Source organism: Crinia signifera, chromosome 5, assembly GCF_055691185.1.
Source record: "Crinia signifera chromosome 5, ASM5569118v1, whole genome shotgun sequence".
NCBI classification, from domain to species: domain Eukaryota; kingdom Metazoa; phylum Chordata; class Amphibia; order Anura; family Myobatrachidae; genus Crinia; species Crinia signifera.
Window position 1 is genome coordinate 65,551,573 of NC_139221.1, and position 15,784 is coordinate 65,567,356.

At 45.7% G+C, this 15,784-nt stretch overlaps 1 protein-coding gene across 3 annotated transcripts in view; it reads left to right on the forward strand.

Annotated features, from left to right (window-relative positions):
- CPNE3 (copine 3) overlaps window positions 1-15,784 on the forward strand; it is a 65,016-nt gene that overhangs the window by 37,876 nt on the left and 11,356 nt on the right. For all 3 annotated transcript variants that reach the window (XM_083187378.1, XM_083187379.1, XM_083187380.1), the window contains exons 11-13: window positions 1,609-1,742; window positions 3,535-3,589; window positions 4,688-4,739. In XM_083187378.1, coding sequence (XP_083043504.1) covers window positions 1,609-1,742; window positions 3,535-3,589; window positions 4,688-4,739 — 241 coding nt within the window. The remainder of the gene's footprint in view (window positions 1-1,608; window positions 1,743-3,534; window positions 3,590-4,687; window positions 4,740-15,784) is intronic.

The window sequence follows — 15,784 nt, forward strand, 5'->3', positions numbered from 1 at the left end:
TTTAAAAGAAAAAAAAATGGGGTGGGGGGGGGGGGGGGATTTTACTAAGCAAACCTCCACTTTGCTGTGGGTTTATCCCTAAAATTTGCAAAGGCATTAATATTAAAAGCAAAATGTTGGGGTTAAGCACACTAAGCCGCTGCGTAGTAACTTTACCACCTTGTTTACGCTTTATATCGTTCATCTAATGATCTCATAGGACTTTCTGTGATGAAAACACTGCAATCTGCTTAAGGGCCCCATACATCAGCAATTAATTGTGACAATTTTCAGATATGGAGATGATTGCCACAATTAATTTTAGATGTGTGGGCTCCCCCTTTTGGCAATCCCAATCACAATCGCCAATCGATTGCTTAATCAGGTTTTTAAACATGTTTAATAATCTGGTATTATCTGCAGATCTTTTTTAGATGTGTGGGCATTCCCAATTCGTTTTCTTCATCTATTTACATTATGACCAGCTGAAATGACAATCGATTGGGGCAATTTCCAGATATGAAGATGCAATCTTTAGATGGAAAAATCTGCCGATCACTGAAAAAAACTGTAATGTGTGGGCAAAGTCGGATAGATCTGAAAATCCATTTATCTGGCCAAAATATCCCAATATCTGAAAATCCATAAATTGTGATTGCTGATGTATGGGGCCCATTAGGGTCGCGTTACCCTATGGGATAAGTTTACTCCCAACTGTCATCTTTCAAATCCAGCCTGTAATGTGGCAGTTGGGTGCTGATTGGCTGCATCCACTTTATCTCCATCCACTTTATCTCCATTAAAGGCTTAGTAAATAAACCCCCCATGAGCAGAAACTATACTTACTACTCTCCCGGAAGTTAACGACCCACTGGAGTGCGCATCTTTAGCGATATAGGTGGTGCACACTAAATCCCTATACACAGTAGGGGATGTTGGCCGCCGCCCATATAGTTAACAATATTGGCCGTGCGTCACCGATATTGCGCATACATACTGAACGATATCGGTAAACGATATCTTTCAGTGACGTCTTCTTTTAAACATAGAGGGAGACTCAGGGCCAGGTCGCACATATCGTCCAAGCGGGTCCCTTCAGCAGGACCTGCAAGGAGGAAGATTGGGTCACACACAGCATTGTGGCTAGGTCCTGCCACTACCGACTAGATTTCTAGTGTTACACAGGGCGACGCATTTGAATGTACGTGTTCCCCTAGAAATCCGGCAGTCCCGCACCACGAGGACCCATCGGCTGCGGCCCCACCGCCAATGCGTGGGTGGATGCATAGGTGCCTGTGTGCAGGCTCCTTGTGGCGCAGCAGGTCCGCTTCGCCGCCTGATGTGGCCCAGCACTCATAAATTTACTGAAGAATGATTTTAATCTATTTTCCTGTTGTGCTTTAGGAGCTACGTTGCACATTTACTAACATTTAATGTTGTCTGTTAGTAAATGTACATTTCAGTCTCTGAAACACATGTTGATCAATTTAAAATCCACTAAAATGACCCCTTATACGATGAAGCTGCTGGTCTGCAACTGCACAAAAATGAAATGATGACAGATCAAAGGGGTTTGGGACATGAGCAACTGTATGAAAGGAGTATTTACAGATCTGTTTATTATGGTAGGTTGGAATTGATTTTACCGGATCAAATGGAGACCCTCGCTCCCCAGACTCTCTGCACTACATTAGCCCCAATGGAGTCAATGAGTACCTTCATGCTATCTGGTCCGTTGGGTTAGTAATTCAGGATTATGACTCGTAAGTATTACCTTTTTTTTATTTTACTAAATTCATTTTGTGTGCAGTCACCTTGTGCTGCAAATTGGTATTTCCAGTGCATCTAATATATATAAACTTACTGTAGGAGTAGATAATGTTACTCTAACTAGTGTGGAAGTGGCCCCTAGCAGCCAAACTGCCTCTAGATAGTATTATCAAGTGCATTCTATTAAATATATGATAGGTATTCTATGATTGGTTGATACTGGTTATGTCACTGTTAAAACTAAATCTTCAGTTGTGATGATAATCAGGAATTTTTGAGAACATGGCACAATAGTCACAGAGATTTCAGGGTGGGACCTCAGATTGATACATCTGCCCTGTGGTCCTTTACTTTTTTATGTAGATGACTGTGACAAATGGTTTGTACTGGGCTGTTGAAATTATTTTATACTGCCATTTTCAAAGACCAAATGAAATAAAAAATATGTCTGTGAGCTGTTCTTTAGGTTATAACAAACACATAGTACATAAAATGTAAAAAATAGGCCAAAGGGGCACTGAAATTATAAAAAAAAACTGTTTTTTAACATTTTATAGGAAGTTTCAGGTGTATGAAATCTCTGTTATGCTGTGTACACACGGGGGAGATATATTGCTCAGCCATATATTGCTGAGCAATATATGGCTGAGCAATATATTGCTCAATTTCTCCTGTTCATCAGCGACCAGAGATGGTCGCTGATGAAAATGAAACTGCCCGGGGGAGCCCGGCAGTGGTAATCAGCTGGTCGCAGGAGCATGTTCCTGCGACCAGCGATCACCACAGGGGCAAAAACGGGAGCGCGCACCCGGCGATATATCGCCGGTGCACACTCCCATTGCGGGCAATATGGTCGCTCAGCGACCATATTTCCCGCGATTTTGGACAAAATCGCCCCCGTGTGTACGCACCTTAACACAAGAATCGCTGGCTGGATTGTTTAATACAAATACTTCTGCTGTGGTACCATATTAGGCCAACAGGGGTCAGATTCAGTGACCATATGGCAGAGCCATCATAACAGAAGAGCGGGCCCCTGGGCAAAATTAGCAACGTTTCCTGCCACGCCACCCGGCAAATAGCACTACAAGCTCCACAGCTGCCGCTGCCCGGATCCCCACTGCCTGGATGCCACTGCCCGGGCAGCGGCAGCTTGTAGCACTATTTGCCAGGGGGGAAGCGCTGCTGATTTTGAAAAGACTGTCTGGATGCTGATTGGCTGGACGCTCAGCCAATCAGCGCCCGACCAGTCTTTTCAAATCAGCAGAGCTTCCTGCCTGGCAAATAGCGCTACAAGCTGCCGCTGCCCGGGCAGCGGCATCCAGGCAGCGGGGATCCGGGCAGCGGCAGCTGGGGAGCTTGTAGTGCTATTTGCCTGGTGGCATGGCAGGAAACGTTGCTAATTTTGAATAGACTGGCTGGGCATTGATTGGTTGAGTGTCTAGCCAATCAGCGACTGGCCAGTCTTTTCAAAATCAGCAGCGCTTTCCGCCCAGCAAATATTGCTACAAACGCCATCCCAGCCCCCACTGCCCGTCACCCACCGCTGCAGCAGCTCCCTGGGGCAGTGCCGCTTTCCCCATTGGGGTGGGCCCCTAGAATGGGAAAGACGGCACTGTCATATGGACCATGTTGAAAAGCTTCTGTGACTGTGTCTGAATTAGGAATCGGTCCCAAAATGTGTAATTCACCTGACATGTAGAATACTGATGAATGCTCACAGGGAGTCTCCTGCAGCAGGGTCGATGAATCCTTCACACAAGTTGTCTTTTTTTTCTTTTTCAGTGATAAAATGTTCCCTGCTTTTGGGTTTGGAGCTCAGATCCCACCGAACGGACAGGTAACACAACTACATTTAGAATCATCTCATACATGTATGAGGTGTGGGCGGTATAATGATGTATACTTTTTATTTCATTGTTTCTAAAACGGTTATGTGTTTATAAGTAACAAATTTTAAAAGTTAAAGCATTTTCTGTATATCCCAGGTATTTCTTATTTATACCCATAGTAGAGTAAATTACGAACTGAAAACACTACTGAGATACTGGGGGTACAGTGAAGAAAAAAGGGGGTGGTAGCAGCGCTCAAAATTAAAATTGGCAAATTGGATGATCTTTACACAAAATATGGGGGTACAGTGTTTGTCATATTCGTGCTTAGGATCTAATTCAGCATGGATCGTAGTAAGAGAAAAGGCAGTTGCCTGCGATCACAAATTTGCCACCCAGACAGACAGAATAGCCGCCACTTGCAAATGTGATGCGTCCGCAGATCCATACGCAAAAAGCGAACATCTAAGAGGTTTGTTTCATCTGCGTATTTCTAGGGCATCCACTAATCTGCAAAAACCAGGATGGAAGTGGTCATTGCTGACATTAGAGACCCACCCAAAGAAAATGCCTGGGCAAGCCTGTGCATTCACAAACACATGCAGAAGACGCCATGTCTCTACCACTATACACCAGTTCCTGTCAATCATACCGCAAACTCTATGTGATCACTATGCATACAGATATTTAGTAGCTAATTGCGGCAGAATACACGTAGTGCAAATGCTGCGCACACTGTCATTCGATAATTGAACAGATTGTGAATCCTCTGATTAGCGATCCATGCTGAATTAGACCCTCAGTTGTGAGCTGCCTGGTACTTTATCACCGGCCAATCAGCTCCTGACTGTTAAGTTACAGGCTGGGTTTAAAAAGGGACAGTCAGGAGCTGATTGGCCGGTGATAAAGTACCAGGCACTTTATCACTTCTCCTCCCATATCACTGCTTCATACATCTACCCCACAGTGTGTGTGTGTTTGTGTGTGTGTGTGTGTGTGTGTGTGTGTGTGTGTGTGTGTGTGTGTGTGTGTGTGGTACATGTGTGTAAAATTGTACAAAGGGAAGCCATTATACTGTTAATGAGAGAGCTATTCTTGTCTTTCAGGTTTCACACGAGTTCCCAATAAATTTTAACCCATCAAACCCTTTCTGTGCTGGTAAGGTATTGCACAATCAGTGTACACTGTACTTGCATATGTAGTAGATACATTGCATAAATCCTTTAAAATATAATAGGGGTTTCTGATCATGTTTATGCCCGATATTTGGGCATACTCACCAACCACAGCTAGTAACAGCATTGCCCTCTAACAGATGCGTCCCAATACATGCAGCCTACCTGTGTGTTAAGCAGCCCGTCTAGTGGTGTAATGCCGTGGCTTGGTTGGGTAGCGCTGCACGTCTTCTCACACAACCTTTTCAGTTATCATGCCTATTATTGGCAAAAGGATGCATATAGGACGCAAATGGTATGCAGCAAGTGGCACAATAAGGACACGTGGTTCTACCAAGTCACACCGCACTCCAGCATTAAGTGTAATGGGACTTGTAGAGGATACATGTATGTGGACACATCTGTAAATATCAGGGATACACGGGATACGGTCATTAGGCAGACCCTATGAAGGTCGACATACATTAGGTTGACAGGGCTTAGGTCAATATGTGTTTTTTAGCCGACTTGTGCCGGCTGGTGGTATTTCATACCCTACCGTCCACTACGACGTCGTGGGAAAATAATATTACAGATGGAGCCGCTCTCCCTGTTGCCCCCAGTGCACCAGATATCAGTATCTGGCGGCTGCTGGAGGAAAGCGAGCTGGCTCGCGTGGACGCCTCACAGGCTTGTGCGCCCATTGGCGAGAATGGGAGCGCAAGCGTCTCTGACTTACGCACACGCCACATTCTACGACTGTAGTTCCCGAAAATTGCGAGCTATGCGAGGGGACGCGGTACACTTAGATGGTGTCCATGTTGACTATACCGACATTTGAGACCATAAAAGTGAAAAACTCATGTCGACCTAATGCTTGTGTCGACTTTCCAGCCATGTCGACCTATTTCAGGTGTCCACCTAAGGCCTGTCGACCCAATGACCCATACCCAGATAAACATGATGAGATGCTTTGTAAATAACCCCCTTATACTGGGACACAACATGTCCAGTCAGGACACTTAGATGGTAATGAATATGCTGTATAAAATGAAAGCTTTCTGCTAATTAAGAAGTCCACGTCCTCTGTCTTGGAGAGAGAAAGTGTACGGCGATACAGGGGCAGATTTATCAATGAGTGATATCCGTAATGAGGGATCAAAAGAATAATACATGGTGCTCCAGCCAATCAGCTCCTAACTGTCATGTGTTTGAAAAAATGAACATGAGCTGATTGGCTGGAGCACCATGTATTATTTTTTTGATCCCTCATTACAAATATCACTCATTGATAAATCTGCCCCAAAGTAACAGCCACGAGCTCCTAACTGTCATTACAGGCGCTGGTTGGCAGGTACTTGATCTCCAACCCCTTTAGCTCTCTCCAAGGCTTAGTACATAGACCCCTAAGTTAGTAAACGTCCAAGTCAGTATGTAATGTGTTTTTGATCATGCATGGTGTTGAATGATGTACTTATGGCGGGATGCAGTTAAAATCCCGGCGGTCGGGATCCCGGCGTTCAGAATCCCGACGCCGGAATCCCGACCGCCGAAATGCCGACACATTCTCCCTCCTGGGGTGTCCACGACACCCCTGGAGGGAGAATAAATTAGCGTGCCGAGCGTAGCGAGGCACCGGGCCCGCTGCGTGGCGAGCGCAGCGAGCCCGCAAGGGGGGGCGATCCACGTCCCCCCCTTGTCGGCATTTCGGCTGTCGGGATTCCGGCGTCGGGATTCTGAACGCCGGGATCCCGACCGCCGGGATTCAATACTGAATCCACTTATGGCATATGCTAATATATATTAGGTTGTGTTGCTTGGCGTTACACAACATCCACAGCCAAAATCTGTGCCCTATTGTAATATATAGTCTAGTTGCAATGACTGCACTGTAGTCTTTACCTGACGTTCTCAGGAGCTCTGCTGACTTCTCAGTTGACAAAGGATGCACCAAGCAAAGTGCATGGGCTTCTTTGATGGGGAGGTGCAGCTGGGAAAAATAGCCAATGTATATCAATCCATGTACAGTATAAGGCACAGGCCAGCCAGTTACAGATCAGAAGGCTAATCACCATTAGTCAGTACTGCTGCCCCTTAGCACCGCCACTAGTTCCGCCTCTGACCCCGCTCCCCTTTCCCAGCACCATCAACCCTCATCATAGCAGTCATCAGGGGCTTTGTTGCGCTGGCCATGCTGTCTGAGTCCGGCCAGTCAGGATCCCGACGTCGGGCTAATGACTGTCGGGATCCCGACTATCGGAACAGCATACCACAACCTTCTGGGGCACAGGCTTTTCCCCACCATTGGGAGCAGCCTCTTTCTCCCCACGGCCATCGCAGCGCCAAGTAAGTCCTGGCTTACTCAGCACTGCACACAGAGAGAAAACCATTCCATGGTGCACATGGGCAAGAATTTGCTTGTGCGTGGCGGCGTAGGATGGCGTTTACCTGATCGCTGGACTCTGAAAACCCTCGGCCCAGTGATCAGGCCTGAATCGGGCCCCATGGGCTAATACCTTAATGCCATCCAGTGACTCCTACGTAGCCACAAGAGGATGTGTATCAGTTTTGCACACACAGCCCACAGATCCATTGTTATGCATTTGTCTGACTCAGAGGGGGAAATTTACTAAGATGTGTATTCTACTTCACATGTTATGTTGCTATGGGCAACCAATCAGAATCTACTTATTTATTTAGCACCCTCTAGATTTTTTAAGATAGTAGACTGAATCTTATGGGTTGCCCATAGCAACATCACATGTGAAGTTAAATACACGTCTTAGTAAATTTCCCCCAAAGACATGTTCAGGGTGAACAATTACCAAGATGTGGCTGCGTCATGTCCTCTGTGATTATTTAAAAAAAATGTGTTAAACTAATTTGGTAATCTGATGTCCCCTGCACCAACCACACAATAATAACAACGTATCACTGTTTACACTAAACACTAAAATAACAAATTATGTTAAAAGATTCAGAGTAATTTGGCATCAGCAATGGTCACCTATTTGTATGTTTTATTTATATATATATATATATATATATATATATATATATTTATATATTAGTAAATCAATTAAAGAACTGTATAGTGGTAAAGCATGAAGATCCATAAACCCTTAACCATCTGAGGGGTGTCCCATGTACAGTATATACCATATAATCACACACTCATAAGTAACCATCATATAAATAAAGACTCGGAGACATGAATTTGGCAGAATAAAAGATGGAATTTATTTGAAACACATTAAGAATATTCAAATATGTTTAATGAGCTAAATTTTGGTGGCAAAGGGGCCTATTCGGGAATCAGTGAGAAGAGTGGAGGGGTGGACCACTGGAGATGTTACCCATGGCAACCAATCACACTTCTCCCCTCTTTCACTGCTTCATGAATACCTCCCAAAGAATTAAATCTTAATAAAATGGATGATCTGCCAAAAAAAATTAAAAATTGTTTAATTGAATGCCAATTAGCCGAATTACAGTAAGACAAGCTTCAGGGCCAATCAGAAGCAATATAAAGACACATGAGGGGAAAGGGGGTTGGGGGAGAGAAAGGATAACACAAGGAAAACTCGGCAAGAGGTGAACCCAAAACCTGTTAGATTGCAGCGCTCAGCGCCTGTCTCCATACACTGTTTAGTGTAAGGCTTACAGTCTGCCTTGTCCCCTTGCAGCCAACGCAGCTAGGCGTCACCCTGAGTGACAGCTCGCTTAAGCGAATAGCAGGGCAGAGACCCCTGACCCTGCTGGCAGCGTTCCCTTTCCTGTGAGGAAGTCCCCGCGTAGTGTGTGCCTCAGAGCGTATGTGACTCCGTCCATGCTGTTTGTAGCTCCACGTGTACCGGAGCGCATAGGAGCAAGTCCCCGCTGTAATCCCGTTACCAGCGTGACCTTTTGCACAGGGAGATCAGTCATCATTGGCAGCAGCGAGACTGGGAGAGATACCGCAGCGTAAACCAGCAAACTGTCATTGACCCTGCACGCGCCAAAACGCTACAGCTAAGTAACAACCAGAGACTGTCGTTCCCAATGTACCAGTTTGTATTACCGCTTGAAGTTAACTACTAAAGTACTGTTGTAACCTACAAGCCTGCCACTTGAATAAAGCCTTCATTTGGTTATATCTTCTAAGTGTGAGGTCTGACAACCACACTGCACGTACTAATAGACACTCTGCCAATAGGTTATGGGCCCAGCACGTCACGTGCGCGAAGATTAACCCCCTGAAGACAAAGTGCTAGCGCAGTACATAAAAGAACACAAAGGAATTATTTCTAAATTGCCATTTGTGGGAGAGTTAACGAGAATGCACAGTACAGGGCATAGCATGAACTTTCCAAAGCTCAAAGGCTCAGAGAATTATACTACATGGAAGTTCGCTATGGAAATGCAGCTTAAGAGGGAGAAGCTATGGAAAGTCACAATAGCCCCAGGAGATAGTCCAAACCCAGAAGAGGTAGACAAGGCCATTGGCACAATAGGCCTGGCTGTGGAGCAGCATGTTTATTCTACAATCTGTGGGAAGGAGTCCGCTAAGGACATGTGGACAACTCTACAAGGTGCTTATGAGAATAAAGGCTTAATGAGAAGGATAAGTCTGAGACGCACACTGTATGGAACAAAGCTGAATGCATGCAAGGACATGAACGATTATATTGATAAGATACTATCGATAGCTCAGCAATTGGCATGTGTAGGAGCAAAAGTGGATGAGGAAGAAGTGGCGATGGTAATGCTGCAGAACTTGACAGAAGAATTTGACTTCCTAGTTGTCGCACTAGAGTCAAATGAAACCAAGCTTACAACTGAAGTTGTGAGAGCCAAACTACTACAGTTCCAAGAAAGAATCCACAAGGATGCCATAGCTGAGGGTTCTGCCTTAGTAGCAAAGGGTGCGAAACCCAAGAAATGCACATTCAAATGTTATGTGTGCCACAAAGTAGGGCACAAGGCTTCAGAATGCAGGCTGAAGAACACTAGTGGCATGCACAAGCGGCATGATAAGAAGAACGAGTCAGCACTGAATGTAACAGACAAGCCAAGGAGGGATCTCTGGTACATGGACTCGGGAGCCTCTAGACACTTCAGCTGCAACAAGGAGTGGTTCAATTCTTTAACACAGTGTAACCCCACAACAGTTACCGGGATTGGTGAAAAGGTCCTTACTGCTTCAAATGTTGGGACAATCACAGTGAGACTAAGAATTGAGGGACAGACAATAGTCACAGATATCCAAGACGTCCTGTATGTACCAGAATTGGGAAGTAACCTCATCGCTATCAGCGTACTCGAGGCAAAAGGCTACAGAGTCCAGTTTGCAAAGGGCAAGTGTATGGTGCATAATGAAAGAGGGACTGTAATTGCTTCAGCAACCCGGTGCAACCAACTATACGTCCTAGACACAGAGGAATGTGTAGCTTTGGCAGCCTCTGCTGAAAATGAGTCGATGGAACTCTGGCACAGACGTTTGGGACACTTAGGATATGATAATGTCCAGAAATTAGCTGATGGAATGGCAACAGGAATCACAGTGAAGGACACCGGAAGACCTGTGTGCGAGAGTTGCATAAAAGGCAAGCAGACCCGCAACCCATTTCCCAAGTCAGCAGGCAGAGCAGAAACACAATTAGCTCTGGTGCACACAGATGTGTGCGGACCAATGGAAGAGGAGTCAACCAGTGGTTACAAATACTTCATGACTCTCATCGATGACGCCACAAGAATGACACACGTATACTTCATAAGGAAGAAAAGTGAGGTGGTCAAGAAAATTGTGGAGTACAAGAACCTAGTGGAAACTCAGACGGGCCTAAAGCTAAAGGTCCTGAGGTCCGACAATGGGGGAGAGTACGAAAATGAAGTTCTAACCGACTTTCTCAGAAAACATGGCATAAAGCATCAGCTGACGATGGCCTACACGCCTGAACAGAATGGCGTAAGTGAAAGGGCGAACCGAACAATCGTTGAAAGAGCACGAGCGATGGTGAACGATGCTGGCCTGGAGAAGAGTTTTTGGGCAGAAGCTGTATCTACTGCAGTATACCTGAAAAACAGAACACCTACAGTGGCCGTGAAGGGAAAAACCCCCTTAGAGACCTGGTCTGGGAAGAAGCCAGACATCAGTCACCTCCGTGTCTTTGGGAGCAGAGCTTATGCGCATATACCAAAGGAGAAAAAAAAAAAACTTGACCCAAAATCAAGACAGTGCATATTGCTAGGCTATTGTGAGGAGAGCAAAGGGTACAGGCTCTGGGATGCAGAGAACAGACGTCTTCTAAAATCAAGAGATGTGATATTTCAAGAGACAGCATCACCCACAAAAGCAAAAGAGCAAGAAAAGCAAGCACTAGTAGAGGTATGTGAAATAGAGAGCATACCTGCAACAGAAAATACTGAAGAAGGAAGCGAACCAACTAATAGAGCTTCTGTAAGAAGAAACAAGGGCATACCAGCCAGAAGATATGAGGAAGAATATGCGAATATTGCTTTCAGTGAACCTCAGAGTATTCAAGAAGCGAAAGCGTGCAGTGATTGGGCGAAATGGAAATCTGCAATAGACACAGAGCTATCAGCACTGAGAGAGAACGATACTTGGACCATAGTAGATAGGCCAAGCAACCGCAAGACAGTCAAGAACAAGTGGGTCTTCTGCAAGAAGTTAAATTCAGACGGAGAAGTTGCCCGTTACAAAGCCCGTCTTGTTGCTAAAGGATACACACAGAGATCCGGAATTGACTATGGGGAGATATACTCACCCGTTGCAAGGTATAACACTCTCAGGTTAGTAATTGCAGTCGCCACCTTACAAGACTTACTGCTATACCAACTAGACTTCGACTCAGCGTTCCTAAATGGAGAGCTACTTGAAGAAATCTATATGGAATCACCAGATCATTATGATGAAAATGAACTTCAGACAGAGAAAGTGTGTCTTCTGAAGAAATCCATATATGGCCTAAAACAGAGTGGTCGTTGCTGGTACATAAAATTGGACACAGTACTACTTGAAATGAATTTTATTAGATCAGAGACTGACCACTGCCTTTATCACAAAACTCTAGGAGAAAAGTTGTTCATCATAGCAGTCTATGTGGATGATATACTTATAGCAGGTCACGAAGATCACATCACAAGTGTAAGAGATCAACTGAAACAGAGATTCAAGTTGAAAGACTTAGGTCCAGCCAATCATCTGTTGGGCATGAGAATTGTTCAAAACTTGCAAAAGGGAACAGTCACAGTCGACCAACAAATGTACATCGAGGCAACAATCTTGAAGTATGGGATGGCAGACTCCAAGTCAGTGAATACACCAATTGACAAAAGCATCAAGATTACAAAAGGTATGTCACCAACCACACAAGAAGAAGCAGAGGAAATGCAAGATGTTCCTTACAAGAACGTGGTTGGAAGTCTTATGTATGCAAGTATTGGAACCCGTCCAGACATCACTCATGCAGTCAGTCGGGTGAGCCAATTTGCAATAAATCCTGGAAGACAACACTGGATTGCGGTGAAGAGGATTCTGAGATACCTAAAAGGTACAAGTTCTTCGAAGTTAAAATTCGCCAAGACAAGCAATTCGAATTTGAAAGTCTTCTGCGATGCCGACTGGGGAGCAGATGAAGATGATCGTCGTTCCCACACCGGTTACCTGTTCACACTGGCCGGAGCAGCAGTTAGTTGGGCGAGTAGAAAACAACCAACAGTTGCTCTCTCAACAACTGAGGCCGAATACATGGCTCTTACAGAGACATCAAAAGAAGCACTCTGGATCAAAGAGACTTTGTGTGAGTTAGGTCTACTTTATGAAGAAGAGACTATCAGTATCGCATGTGACAACAGGGGAGCAATAGATCTTTCCTGTACTACCAAGCATCATGGAAGGTCGAAGCACATTGCGATAAGACACCACTTCATCAGAGAACTAGTGGAGAACAAGTCCATCGATGTTGAATACACTGCAAGTGAACAGAATGTCGCTGACATGCTTACTAAAGGACTGTCGACAAACTTGCTTATTAAGTTCGTGAAGGACTGTGGACTTGTCTAAGTTCAAAATGTTGATTTGAAGTTTTGATGTTCTGAATGTCTTTTCTCTCTAACCATATTTTCGGTTACAGGTATCACAAAAGGACAGAGAATTGTATTAAGTTCTTTTATGTAGCCGAAGACAGCCTTGAGCGAGGGGGAGTGTTAGATTGCAGCGCTTAGCGCCTGTCTCCATACACTGTTTAGTGTAAGGCTTACAGTCTGCCTTGTCCCCTTGCAGCCAACGCAGCTAGGCGTCACCCTGAGTGACAGCTCGCTTAAGCGAATAGCAGGGCAGAGACCCCTGACCCTGCTGGCAGCGTTCCCTTTCCTGTGAGGAAGTCCCCGCGTAGTGTGTGCCTCAGAGCGTATGTGACTCCGTCCATGCTGTTTGTAGCTCCACGTGTACCGGAGCGCATAGGAGCAAGTCCCCGCTGTAATCCCGTTACCAGCGTGACCTTTTGCACAGGGAGATCAGTCATCATTGGCAGCAGCGAGACTGGGAGAGATACCGCAGCGTAAACCAGCAAACTGTCATTGACCCTGCACGCGCCAAAACGCTACAGCTAAGTAACAACCAGAGACTGTCGTTCCCAATGTACCAGTTTGTATTACCGCTTGAAGTTAACTACTAAAGTACTGTTGTAACCTACAAGCCTGCCACTTGAATAAAGCCTTCATTTGGTTATATCTTCTAAGTGTGAGGTCTGACAACCACACTGCACGTACTAATAGACACTCTGCCAATAAAACCCTGCTGAGGGACTGAGGAATTTGAATTGTTGCCAATTAGCCAAATTTAAATGAGCCAAATTAAGTCCGTCAGTTCAGGTAAAAAAGGTAAAATCCCTCAAGACTTCTGCTGACAACAGCAGCAAGTAGCTAATCCTCGAGTAGGGTAGACAGGGGGAGACAAGACAACAAGGACACGACCAGCTGTAACAGTACTTACGTCCTCGGATTTCCTCTAAAGATGACGCAGGAAAAGTCTGCTCAGGCATCGGGAGCGGCACAGGGGGCAGATGGTGTTAATGTCCAGCCACTGTGTCAGGCATGAGATGTGGAAAACATGCCTGCAGGTTGTGACCGCCACTTCCTCTCCAATCCGAAACTGGGAGATGCAGATGGTGCAGGACTCTACAGCGCCTCCTTCTGTAAAGGTGCATCTCCTGTAGGATGGAAGGCGGGCAAGGATGACAGCTGGTCTTCGTGCTCCTGCCACTGCTGGTGCTCCTGAGGATGGCACTGCTGCTGCTGGTGGTCCTCCTGATGTTGGGGCTGCTGCAGATGGTACACCAGAAGATGGTCTGCGGCGCCCTGACCGTAGCCAGGAGGTGTTCGGATATGGCCCAGTTCCAGTTAACTGGGCCAATTCCCTCCGGCTCATCGTTGGTGGTAAATTGCACCAAAGGTGCACAAAAAAAATAAATAAATAAGAAAACACAGATGTTAATGTGCGCTGATCTCTCTGATCACTGTGATAATACCTGGAGTAAACTCTGTTAAAACTGGTTCTCTCTAGGGGGGTCTTTTTTTCTTGCACTCACCTCTGCCTCTGCTCAAGAAATGCCAGTGAGAGGCCAGTGCACTGAGGTTTTATACCTGGCATGTGGCATGCGGGCGGCAGTTGGAAATGGCAGCTGGTCTCTCTGCCCCATAACCCACATCATCTTCCCACTAATACTACACAGTAACTCATTGGGGAATCAGTGGGAAGTGACATATTCGTGCTAAAGAGTCACCACAAAAAGAACAGGGTGGTTTGGGGCATCTACTGAAGCCATCTCAGTTCTGCTGCTGGGCCCAGTGGTTTTATCTGTCATTGCTGCTGCCATCTCTGCTCCTTCTTTGATGATCTCTGTGATCATATATACATATTCCTCACAGGAACAGCAGTATTTTTGTTACAATATAAATTGGGTAGGGGGACACCACAACAGTGTATTATGATTACAATAAATTGAATATACTGTAGAAATGAACATTTATTGCAGCCTATCACAAAATACCTGTCTGCATCCGCTGCATCGTGAGTAGCCCAATCGCTGCTTATAAGCTGTGTTACCCTGAGGAATCTCACAAAAATACGGGGAGAACATACAAACTGTACACAGTAAGGGCCATGGAGAGAATCGGGCACATAAGGGGGAAATTTACTAAGATGTGTATTCTACTTCACATATGATGTTGCTATGGGCAACCAATCAGAATCTACTTCTTATTTATTTAGCACCCTCTAGAAGGTAGTAGATAGGATCTGATTGGTTGCCCATAGTAACATCACATTTGCAGTAGAATACGCATCTTAGTAAATTTCTCCCATAGCTTCAGGGGGATCTTGCGAACATATTACGCTAGTGTGTGTTATTCATGATTCTAAGGGTTGCTGGAAGCAGCAGACTCTACCCAGAGCCGGCCCTAGCCTAAATGACGCCATAGGCAAGATTTTGGCTGGTACCCCTAGCACCGCCACTAGTTCCGCCTTTGACCCTGCTCCCCTTTCCCAGCACCATCAACCCTCATCATAGCAGTCATCATTTTGGTGCTCCTACCCGCAATATTTTAAAGAGAAACAGTGCACACATTTGGTGCGCAGCCCAAACAGGGGTGTGTTCTTGCTGGGAAGGGGCATGGCCACACAATAGTACCCCCAATTCAAATTATGCCGCACAGTAGTGCAACTTTATTCACATATCATGCAATGGTGTCCCTTATTCACGTTACATCACACAGTAGTACCACTTTACCTTATGTACAGCGGCGTAGCTACGTTTTGGGCGCCCCCCCGCCGCCCATGCAAACCCCCCCAATCCCCCGCAGCCTTACCTTTCGCGCTGGTCCTGGCGGCTCTGTTTCTGTCTGCTGTATGGGGGCGGCCATTTTGTGGTGGTCCTCAGCAGAAGAACGGAGCCGCCGGGACCAGCGAAATAGGTAAGCCTGCGAGGGATTGGGGGGAGGTGTAACTATAGCACCGCAGCCCCCGGCGCCCCCATATGCACAGCGCCC